Source organism: Tachypleus tridentatus, chromosome 2 (genome assembly GCF_004210375.1).
Source record: "Tachypleus tridentatus isolate NWPU-2018 chromosome 2, ASM421037v1, whole genome shotgun sequence".
In the NCBI taxonomy this organism is placed as follows: domain Eukaryota; kingdom Metazoa; phylum Arthropoda; class Merostomata; order Xiphosura; family Limulidae; genus Tachypleus; species Tachypleus tridentatus.
In genome coordinates, this window is record NC_134826.1 from 95,447,270 (window position 1) to 95,459,746 (window position 12,477).

At 32.4% G+C, this 12,477-nt stretch overlaps 1 protein-coding gene across 6 annotated transcripts in view; it reads right to left on the reverse strand.

Moving 5' to 3' along the window:
- Positions 1-1,372: 1,372 nt before the first annotated feature.
- Positions 1,373-12,477, reverse strand: part of LOC143244611 (vam6/Vps39-like protein) — a 68,910-nt gene continuing 57,805 nt past the window's right edge. For 5 of the 6 annotated variants that reach the window (XM_076489601.1, XM_076489602.1, XM_076489605.1 and 2 more), the window contains exons 22-27: positions 10,603-10,705; positions 10,009-10,054; positions 9,619-9,780; positions 6,350-6,484; positions 5,103-5,194; positions 1,373-1,670 (exon numbers count right to left, since the gene is read on the reverse strand). In XM_076489601.1, the coding sequence (XP_076345716.1) occupies positions 1,598-1,670; positions 5,103-5,194; positions 6,350-6,484; positions 9,619-9,780; positions 10,009-10,054; positions 10,603-10,705 (611 nt within the window). In that variant the 3' untranslated portion in view covers positions 1,373-1,597. Of the gene's footprint in view, positions 1,671-5,102; positions 5,195-6,349; positions 6,485-9,618; positions 9,781-10,008; positions 10,055-10,602; positions 10,706-12,477 lie in introns of those variants that run through there. The other variant, XR_013025236.1, reaches the window with a different exon arrangement.

Genomic DNA, 12,477 nt, shown 5'->3' on the forward strand with positions numbered 1-12,477 from the left:
CTCATCCAACTGCAACTTAATACGAAGGCCAAAAGGAGTAATGGCAGATTTTCTGTTTTGAAAAAGCATGGCTCACCGAGGAAGAAAAACACACCATCAGGTAGGATGGTTTGGTAAGGAACGAAGTTTCGAAGCATATAGTAAAGACAGTTGGAAACGGTGGAGATGCAAAGAAGGTTCATGAGATTCTATATATAAGCTCTGAACAGGTGAAGTGCAGAAAGCCCCAGTGCAGAGCCAAAGTCCTTGATGATGAATGGGACCCAGCATCTTTAAGGCCGAAGTCCTGGCAGAGCCATAGACCAGTGATCCATAGTAGAGTTTTGATTGAATAAGAGCACGATCGATATATCTTTAGCATAAAACATCGATCCACTCCCCAAGTGGTGGAATAGAGGGCACGGAGGATGTTCAGTACTCTTGTACATTTGATCCGCAGCTGCTTTATGTGTGGTATAAATGTCAGCTTATGATCAAAGATAAGCCACAATAACTTGTCTCAGGGATCACAAGCAGCACAACTTCACCAATACAGAGTTCGAGATCAGTGTGAATTGACATACACATGCATAAGTAACCAATAATGATTCTGTAACTGAAATACACCATTCACTAACTATATGTATGCTGATTTAAATATGAGAGCTTTCTTCACTGCTATAACCTGCAAGAATTATTGTATATACTATTCTTCTTCGGGAATAGTGAACAATTAGTAAGTGTTTGAGGTTTAGGTCTCATTTGAAAATGATTACAACTTAAAATCAATATACCAACATATTTTAACATATGACAATGAAAACAAAAAATGTAGCTACCTTGGAAAACATTTTCACCAAATACATAACACATTGAGAAAAATCTATAGATCAGGCCTTCTACTGTGCAAACAATCTGGACAAATGTTGTATAACAAAGACAAAATAAAAAAATACAGCCACAGTGGTGGTTAATTATTAACTTGTCGAGAACAAAATAACAGATAGAAAAACAGGACTTTCCATAGAAATAAGAGTTAAAGAATATTCAAGAAGATAGAAATTTGGGAAAATGGGCTCATCTTTTCTATCACACCTTACAAAAATAAACACCAATATCAGGTGGAAAAAACTACAAACTTTTACCCCAATGGTAAAGGCAAAAACTAAATTGCCTGAAAATTTAAGTACAAATATAAAACGATTGCAGACAAAATTTGGACCTATTATTTAATATTACAATTCACAAACCTATATAAATAATGCTTATACAACCAAATCAAAACCTAATGTCTCACAGCACAGTTTAGAAAACTAAACCTAGATGCTGTTCCCAGCTTTTTCTCAACAATAAAAAACACAATCCAAGTATACTGAGATAAATTCACAAACTCTTTTGACTGAAAGTACTTTATTTTTTTGCTACATATTGTCATTAACAATTTTATTTATATATCTGTGTGTTAATCATTTAGTTACTTACATATGCATCATATAAAACTAATCATAACTGTATTATATTACATTTTACAAAGACATATGCAAATATATACATTTTCTGAAAAAGTGAACTTGAAATCATGGTAATATCCAAGTCACCTCTGTTATCACTGATGACCTCAATCTACATTTTCATACTTGACCTTACAGGAATAGTGGACAATAACGCCATCTGGGAACCTTGCAAAGGCACTAAAATAGCAACAAAATAAAAATATGCATCACAACACAAAATAAAACCTATAATTACAGAAACAAAAAGGGTTGTATCTTACATTTAATGTTTCAGCCATCAGACTTGCTTTTAGCATACATGATCAAGGATACAAATGGAATGGAAAAAAAGAAAACAGAATGAGTGATAAACTACTTTTGGCTACACGGTCATAATGTCAAAAAGCACTGTCTGGATGATATTCATTTATAAATTGATTAATTATTAATAAGAACTTCTGAGTAAAACTAAAGAGTGCAATAATATGTCAACAATATGTACTATATTTAGTGCTGTCACCTTTAACCACATACCAGGACACTCCTGAATCACCTGGAATGTAAGAGACATACTGTAATACTAGTTGAGATGCTATTTATAAAGAGGAAATTCCTAATCAACAACTATGGTGGTGTGAAATGCTTTAAATTGGTAAAGTGTAATTTTTTCATCAGCTTTATTTAGGTCAAGAAACTCCAGAATTAAAGTAATGGTTTATTTTTAACACTATTATTTCTTAATGTATTTTAACTACACATGTTTTAATTATTTTCTTGAATTAAACAGCTCATTGTTCAAAAGGACTGGCAAAGCAACAAGCTAGTTTAGAAATAAGGTCTAACAGGAAACATGGCTAACTAAATAACTGGAGCCACTTTTTTAAAAAAAAATTAAAAATTAACAAGTCTTTAATTAATGTTCACACATTTGATATAATAGCAAAAAGTATATCAATGAAAGAAGTAGTCTTAAATAAAAAACGAAAATTTTTTTTAAAGTTGTCAAACAGTATATAAGTAAATCTTTTATTCATTCTCTTTCATCAATATAGTTTCTTCATATTTTCGTGTGGTACAGAAAATTAGAGGAGCTTTTTGGGTGGGAAGGTTCTGTTTCACCCCTAAACGTTTAGCTACAGCATTTCATACTTTAAGAAAAATAATATTAGATTTAAATAACCACTTCCTCAGAAAAGGAAGAACTTTATAAGAAATAACATGAAAAAGTGTCAAGTAAGAAGTTGTTCAGCTAACTATATTCATCATAAAATATAGCTCAATGCAAACAGAAAACTTATTGTAAATCATACAATTGAATATGATTTTTTTTTTTAGTGTAGATATTACTCACACAGTAACACTTTGGCAGGTTACATTTAACTGAACACCATACAAGATCACAGGTTAGATAATATTTCTCATACTTACTCTAAACATTTATTTCTGCTGAGCTTTGTTAATATTACAAATGATGATGTAATGGGTGAAAAAAAAATTAGATGTCTTTAATACATACACTATGATTATAAACAAAACCTTACATTTAAATTATATTCAAAAACTACTTGTTTGAGAGGCAAATAAATTTTATTCAAGACAGTTTGGAAAGGAGGAGGATAATTTTATTCTTGAAATTAAAATAAAGCACATCAAATCTTAGCTTTCCCTAAAAAAAAATAAAAATGAATAAACTTCTGGGGGAATTTGGTTCCCAAGGATACAGTTCTTAACATACATTGCTGGCCAAAATCTTAAGGCCAATGGACATAAAGAAAAAATATGCATTTTGCACTGTTAGACACAACCACTTATTTGAGTAGAGCTTTGAAAAATGAAAAGAAAAAAAGGGAAAATAAAAACAAAAAAACCTTTTCAGCATTTAATAGGGAAAATGTGAACACTGAAATTAGCCTAAATACTAGCTGGTCATAAGTTTAAGACCATACAAAAAGAAGTCCTAAACAGGGTAGGAAATGCTCAACAAGAGGTCTCAGTCGTGCGTTTCACGGCCATCATTGCTAATAACTGCAAACATTCGATTTGTCATGGTCAATACAAGCGTTTGCAGAAAACTGGCTGGAGTGTTATTCGAAGTGGTGAAAATGGTTTCATGAAGATTATGCACTGTTTGGAATTGATGCCCATTTCAATGAACTTCCTTTGCCATCCACCCCAAAACATTTTCAATGGAGTTCAGTTTGGGCAAACACGCTATCACGTTATTTAGCATGAATAAGTCCTTTGTCCTGCGAGCATTGTGGATTACAGCATTGTTGTGCTGAAAGATCCAGTTATTTCCACACAAATGAGGGGCTTCAGTCAATAAGGATGCTCTCTCCAACATGCCAATGTAGCCAGCTGCTGTTTGATGCCCCTGTATAACCTGAAGCTCTTTTGTTCCATGAAAGGAGAAAGCACTCCAGATCATGATGGAACCTCCTCCACTGTGTTGTGTAGAAAATGTCCCCGGTGGGATATCCTCATCATGCCAGTAATGTTGGGAGCCATCTGGATCATCCAGGTTAAATTTTTTCTCATTAGAGAACAAAACCTTCCACTTTTCTACGTCCTATGTTTGGTGCTTCTCAGCAAAGTTTAACCGAGCTGTTTTGTGGTGTGAAAGGAGGCATGGCCTTTGAAGACATTTACGGTTTTCAAAGCCTTTCTCTTGTAGATGCCGTATTATTGTTTTTGAGCTGCATTCTGTGTCCGTAAGGGCATTAATCTGGTTCGACGATCGCCTGGTGCCTTGCCGGACAACCTCGTTGTCAATGACAGTGAAATTTTCTTGGGCCAACCACTTGAAATTCTTGTTACGTATCCCTTAGGAATTTTTAAGACATTTGCAACAGCAGTTGTACTACGTTCAATCTCACCAGCGATAGCACGTTGAGAGAGACCTTGCTTTTGCAGCTCGACAATTCTGCCACATTCAAACTCTGTCAACTTTTTAGCCTTTGCCATGTTTTTACCCAATGTAACACAGGAGATGTCAGTGGGAGATGTTGCCAACGCGAATGATTGAACAAAAATGACTAAATTTCGTTATGTGTTTACCGATTAACGCTTTGTTTCAGTATGTTCTTAAACTTTTGACCAGCTAGTATTTAGGCTAATTTCTTGGTGTTCACATTTTCCCTATTAAATGCTGAAAAAGTTTTTTGTTTTTATTTTCCCTTTTTTTAGTTTCATCTTTCAAAGCTCTACTCAAATAAGTGGTTGTGTCTAACAATGCAAAATGCATATTTTTTCTTTATGTTCATTGACCTTAAGATTTTGGGCAGCAGTGTATAATCATTTTAAGTAATGGGACATTTACCTGTAAGTGTAAAGAAGTTAACTGAGCATTCCTTTTTATAAACATGGTGATCTAAAGTATTAGTTTTCCAAAGTTGCATACAGTTTGTTTTTATTAAAATTCAAAGTTAAATAAATTAGCTAAGTATGTGTGTGTGTTTTGGTTGTGTGCATGTGAGAGAGAAAGTTTTAAAAATACTATTTTCTGTCAATGATCTGTTTTTCTCAACAACCAGTTGACTTGAAGTGTGATATTTTGCAATTTAAATGCTGTATGCAAGAAATACATGCAAATTTTCTCAAAAAGTAATAAAAATGACCAAAAACACTTGCCTTTTCCCAATCCTCTTTTGACATACCCTGCATATGTCAAACTCTCCAATGACTATTTTGTGAGAATGACACTGTATGCGTTGCTCTTGTACCTTTAAAAATAAAAGCAAAATTTAGTGCTGTTTCTAAATTCAAATTTAAAATATAATAAACCCCATATAGTTTTAATAAATAAAACCTGATAGATACTAAATCCTATTTTTCATAAGGTCAAACAGAATACTTAACAGTTTTAGAAGGCTAAACAGTTTGATATTTAAGATCTCTCATTGAACAGGGTGTCTAGTCAGACAACAGCAAGAAGTAAATTACATAACAATGGATATTTAATTATAATCACAGTAAAAACATTAGAACATCATTATGAAAGCACTGAAACAATATTAACAGCATGTTGAGTATTTACAGCTCAGTAAAATACTAACTCCAACACCACAGAAGGAAAAACCATTTAACCACTATAAAAGATATTTAGTCAAACCTCAGTGAAAGTAATAACACCAACACAATGGAAAGAGTGAAACATCATCATCAGTATGTCAAGTATTTAGTCAAAACTCAGTAAAAGGAATACTAAACACTGACACCACATAATGATGGAAAGAGTATCAACAGCTCTATTAAATTTCATTAGTGCATATTGATGTATAAAAGAGATGTTAATATTAGTAGTAAGCAAACATATACCAACTTTGTTAACCTTTTCTAACTGGACGCTCAATATTTCACATTGTGTTTAGACAAACACTCCCGAAAAAGCTGCAAACTAATTGAATACTGTCAGTTATAGTTTGTGTTTTAATAGAATGTTGTGAAGAAGCTGTAAAGTGAAATGATTATTCAAAACTCAGTAAATTAACAAGGAATATCAACCCTCTGGAAGGACTAAAACAATATTACCAGCATGTTGGATAGTTAGTCAGGACCCAGCCAGTGAAAGAACAAAATCAACACCATTGCAAAACTAAAGCAATATCACCAGGATGTGTGTATGAGAATGATGACATGAGCACACTCAGTACATTAGCTACCAATCAATAAAAAACTTAAAACTATTAAAGTTTAAGAAACATGCTTATTACTGTTGTTTTATCTATTATGAAACAAATAGTAAGAAGTCAGGAATACCAAAATTATTAAATAACTGAACAGAGAAAAAAAAATAAATATATAAATTCAAATTAATTTAAATATTCCTGCAAGTGCTTGACCATAAAGATGAGACACAAAGAATAATTTGAACATACCTGTAGATGCTCGGCCAACAACAAACTTTTCATTAGTTCAGCACTGTGGCACTTAGCCAACTGTTCATCAAGGATACGCTCAAAGAACTTGTGTAGTTGCGACAAGTAGATACTAGATGGTAACACTGTTAGTGCCTGAAAATGAGCAGTATAGGTAGATGTTACTGTTGTCAAATAATTATAACACCATGTTATGAAATACAGAATTATATTTCAGAACAGTGAAATTTCATTTTTCGAGTATTACTAGTCAAACCATTAAAATGAAAATTACGACTGACAAGACATTTATTAAAGACAAGGTTTTGAAAAAGTAAATTACAGTAGTAATGCTAGTAGGTAAAAAGTGAAGTTGCATTAGGATGAAGAAAAAATGGTACAAGAGAAAACCAATAATAAAATGAAGTTTGGTTCTTTAAAAATACTAAACAATATCTGATGGGTTTATTGTACTGTTTTTTGTTTTTATTTATCAATGCAGTAAATCAAAACTAGGAGGTATTTTGAAACTGGAGTCAAACTTTCTAGATTGTGTAGTTTTTATTTCCAAAGTGTAAATTTTATCATTTGCTTTAATTTGGAAAATATTAAACACATTTACTCTGTGCCAGTGATCATGCATGATCACAGTTTTATTAAAATTACCATACCAAAAATACAAACATGCCAATTTTTGTTTTAAAATATTATATGAAAAACTTTCTAATTAACATGTTTTAAGCTCAAGCTCACTGTACATTAACTGACATTTGTTTTCATGATCTTCAGTGCCTATTCAAAAGTTACTTACTGTGATTAGATCTTATGTGAACATTATCTAACAGTAGTCTTGTAAATGTCACAAAATTTGATACAGTCAGGTGCCTAATGATCTAGGTCAACCTTATTTTAGGAAAACCATTTCCTTTCCTATCATACTAAAATATTATAGTTTAGTAATCAACTAAAATATATAAAATTAGATATATATTCAAATTACAAGGTAAAATTAGCACTATTTTGTTAAAAACTGTTGTTAAATTCTTTCTTTCTAACAATGTCATATTCAGAAAAAATTCACAGATATTAATGTTTGAATCTGGAGAAAGATAAAATAAAAATTTGTAATTTAAAAAACATTATATGCAAGATATTAAATGACTAAAACTTTACTAAAAAATAAATTTCAACTGCCAAAAGGTAACTGTATCGACAGGTGTCAGAAATGTTTCCTGTAAGGAAAGACATACAGGATGGTAAGAATCAATGTGCTTTAATGTCATCCAGATTAGAACGTAAACCTCAATAGTTCCACTGTATCAAAAAGACCATTTTTACTTGCATATAGGCAAATTGGGTGGAGAGCCTTTCTGTTTTTGACCACGTTTTTTTTATTTTCTTTATTCGAAAGAGGTCTATTGATCTCCGTGGATTCTGCTCTGTGTTGATTGGGTAGGTCTCTGTTGTTGGAAGAAGATTTCACTGACTGAGGGTGTGATTACAAGATTGTTCTGCATCTCAAAACCAGAGAAAAAGATGTACCTGAGAAAATGCTCAAACCTGGAACCAAAGGAAGTGGATCAGGAGATCTGCTGGAAAGAATGGTAGGGACAGAAATGGGTGTTGACATTGATTCAACTTTCTTAACCATAGAAAACAAAAGACTTTTCACATGGTTTGAGAACAATTTTTTTGGAGGTACGGAGAGATCCATCTGAGCTCCCACAGTAACAGTGAAATGAAATGCAGCAGCATACGTCTGAGGTGGAGTGGCTGCGAGTAACTTTCAAGTCTTGGGGTAAGAAATGTTTGTGAACCATTTTCAAACACTGTACCTCTTTTTCTTCTATCCACCTAAAGCATGAACAAAAGTAAGATGGGCGACAGCCATTACAATTAACACAATCATAGACATTATGGTCCTTGCCACCACAACAAGCACACCTCAAGGAACCAAGACATAATGTTTTAGTGACCAAAATGTTGACATTGGAAACATGTGAAAGTGTTTGGAATATATGCCTGTATTTTGCAATTTAGATAACTTGCCTTGATGGTGGCAGGTGGACATGGTGAAGTAAAGGTCAAAATTAGGACATTATTTGTTATCATAATTTCATTTTTGCAAGTGGAGATATGCCTCACTGCAGAAACTCCTTGGGTAGAGAAACTAGCAAGGATCTCTGACTCAGGGTTGTTCTTCAAACCCTCTCGACAATAACTCGTTGTGACAAATTTAAAGTAACATGGGGACTAACTTCAATGGGTATAACCACAATGACTTTCAATTTCAAGAGGAGTTCACCATGTTTAGGTGTAGATGTTTCCATTAATATGTCACCAAAACGAAGCTTTTTGACTGACTTAGGAGAGCCAGCAAGTTTACCTAAGGTCTGTTTCTTCACTATTTTATTTTTATTTGGGGGGATCCATAGTAAAAAAAGAATATTTCAATGCCCACTGATACTGCAACAATGCCAGTTTCATGAGAACTAGACCCAAACACCAGCATCAGACACAATGTCCACAACACCCATTGAGAATGTTCAACACTGGTACTTGGCTGACCCTTGCCCAAGTGGACCAGCCAACTGACCTTGGGGGTGGGTGGGGGACCCCAAGGTTGCCTGTTCACAGGAATTCAATGCAAAAGTGGTGTTAGTGTTTGACCCCTCAAATCACCAGGATTCTCTCCTCCCTTTCACGGGTCACCACGACCAGGAAATTTGTCGGTGGATGTTTAGATCCCAGAGGAGGTAAACTGAAAAAAAAAGAACCTTCTCTGGAAGGTCTTTTCATCACGTACAGGAATCCACACTGAGGGGATCTTTAAAGGATTCAACTGTTGTAGCAAAACTAAAGAAAAGAGGCCATTACCTTAAGCAAAGTTACCGGTACAGCACAAAATAAAGGGGTTTGTTTTGTTTTGAATTTCACACAAAGCTACTCGAGGGTTATCTGTGCTCAAAATAAAGGGGAGAATGATATACTGAAAGAGTCAATATCTTTGTTGCATGATAACTTGGCTTTTAGCATGCATCTTTGTTTCAACATGACTTGGTAACTAGTTACATACAGAGGATTTATTTTTGTTGCATTATAACTTGGTAACTAGTTACCTTTAGAGTATCTTTGTAACAAATAACTGAGGGGTCTATCTTTGCCACAAGGTAACTTAATGATTCATTACCTTCAAGGTGGTCTTTATCTTTGTAACAAAACAACCCAACTGTTACGTACTACCTTTAGTAGGTTTATATTTGTAGCATGATACTTATGTGGTTTATTACCTTTAAAGGATCTATCTTTGTAGCATGGTTATTTAAGATGTTTAAAGCTGCCTTGATGTCAGGTTTCTGTGGAGTGTGAGATGAAAAATGAGACCCTGATAAGATTGTGGATATTCCACCTTTAGCTACACCCAGGTACATCTTCAGCAAAAGCAAGAAAACCTGGAAAGGAGAAACACAGTAACAGATAGCTTATACTGAGTTGCATATATTATTAAATAATCAAAATGTTTAATTTATCTATGAATTAAAAGAGAGTTAGGACTTTATCATTTGTAACAAGTACCAAAATTCTGCTGAAATATTTTCATTTTGGTGTTTACAAAGTTCATTTTTTACTTAATTCACTGTTCTATACTAGATTTTGTTTCAATGTAGCTTTTAACTTACATCTTGGCTTCCTGGTTTGTCAGTGCTGTAATTCTTTATGCAATACCTATAATGAGAATTTACCAGATACTGTATAAAACTTTACAAGTGTTCACAAAATTGAGTTACCGTCATGTTTTACATCTTACACACAAACAAAAATAAAACAAACACTACTCTAGTTCTAAAATTTTCATTTCAAAACTAACTGTGTTTTACAAGATTACATTTATAAAATTAGAAATATAATTGACATCCTTTAACAAAGTCCTGCTTTCAATCTCAATAACTGTGTGTGCGTGTGTGTGTGTGTGTGTGTGTGTGTGTGTGTGTGTGTGTGTGTGGCTTTTTAATTGATGATTAAGATATGTTTTTTCCTTTTAAATTTTCTACTGCTCATATTTATTTCATTTAAATCAATTACTTAATACCTTTAAACTGGCAATGTATGATGCAAAGTAACAGTTTTCCTCACTACTCTAAATTTATAATTACAAATACCTTCAATAACAAAATAATGTATTGCAAGGTTGCTTAATTTGTTTTTGTTTTTTTACTAATAATTACAATCTTATTACCAATGTGTACTTAAATTAGAATCAAATGAAATCTTACACTTCAGCTTTAGGAGGATTCTGCAAAATATGGAAGTAAATAGCTAAAGCCTCTTCATGACGACCAAGCTTTTCCATTATCACAGCTGCTTCATCAAACAGCCCTTGAAACAAACAAAGAAATATATACATAACCATAGGTAATATATGAAATTCAAACAACACTTTTAGAATTTATTAGGGCTGTAGTGATGCATCTATAAATGCTGTTACTGGCTTCCTATATGGTATTTCCTCTATTGTATTAATTTTATTGTCCATCTAATTAATAATAAAATTGGTAAATGTGAATGTTACTATGTTTCTTTGTAATAATTTACAACTATTCATCATTGAACAATTTTTCAGCTTTTTATTGTTGCAGTCATCTTTAAATACAACGGTGTTATGATACACACATTCTTATGTTATCAGACCCTGTGTAAATGATATACAGACCATAACACCTTGTAGGTAAGAAAATGTAAAACAGAACAAGTTAGTTTCAGGTTTAAGTATGTAACTTGTATTACCTCTTTTACAATATTGTATAGACTTTTCTAACAAATTTCACAACCAAAGAAAAATTAAAATACTTATGACATCTCCATAAGAATGCATTATCTTCCTTATAAAACTTGAAATGCTTGCAAATGCAATGACAGGAAATATTAGGTTAATGTCATAAGTACTGGTATATGAAGATGGAGTACAATATAATATTTGTACATATCATAAAATAAAAATTTAGTAGCTGTTCAAACTACTAGTATGATTTTGATGATTTAAACTCTTAAAATATGCAAAGACAATTATTTTAAAATAAATTATCTTAATGCTAAATCGTATACATCTTTTTCCATCTACAATAGGATAATTAGAAAATCAAGTATTGATAACAAAAGTCAATAATAAACTAAAACTGTATACAAAGCATTTTCCAAAAAGCATGTACTGCTGCAGTAACATTTGTATAACTATGATATAGCTATAGGCAACTTAGATTAGGAATTACAATATAAATCATACAAGTGAGAATGCAAATCAAATGTGTTGAACAGCAGTTTAGATTTTTTTTTATAATTAAGGTTAAAGAATCAAACTGTGCTGATAGCTACATTTTTAAAAGAATATACAAACTTGTTTGGACAATCTCATTGAACCCTATTCAGATGGGTCACAGGTCGTAGGTCATGCCAGCTTGTATTCAAAATTTTATTGAATTACTATTTTATAAATTTATCTCCTTAAGTTTGGTATCAATACTGTTGATCATTCAAATTTTCATATTACACATTCATTTCTTAATTTAAAAGTAAATATTAAAACAAACACACCTAAACATAATAACCTTTTATATTTGCTGAGTATCACTGTATCTAGTGACTATAAACATAGTACACCCACCATTCACTTCTTTCCAATTTTAGAAACAAATCAGATGCTCAGAATATCCTCTTAGATTTTCTCAGCCATTTTCAACTATAAAAGCATTTTCTCTTTCTGTCAAGACAAACCTCTGAACTAGTAAGACGAGTCTTTAGTCTCTTTGCAATTTTGTATTTTTTTAAATTCAAATACATGTTAGTTATTAAATTCTATAGTATTAATGAAGTAAGTTACAATTTTTTTGGTAATTCATAAGTTTGAATAAAACCAAAAAACATTTTTTGTTTGAAATCCTCCAAAGTCCAAAATTTCTTAAGGCTCACCAAGCTAAAACAAGCAGTAAAGAGTACAAAAGTGATATACTATTGTGCTGTTGTGTAGAGATGATACAAATACCAACAATACTATCTCATTTATATTGTTTTTAAAGGACTGATATTAGCTATCCCAAAACTTACATCCTTTTTATAAACAATTTTTTTCTACTTGTTTGCTTGGTTTTGTAATG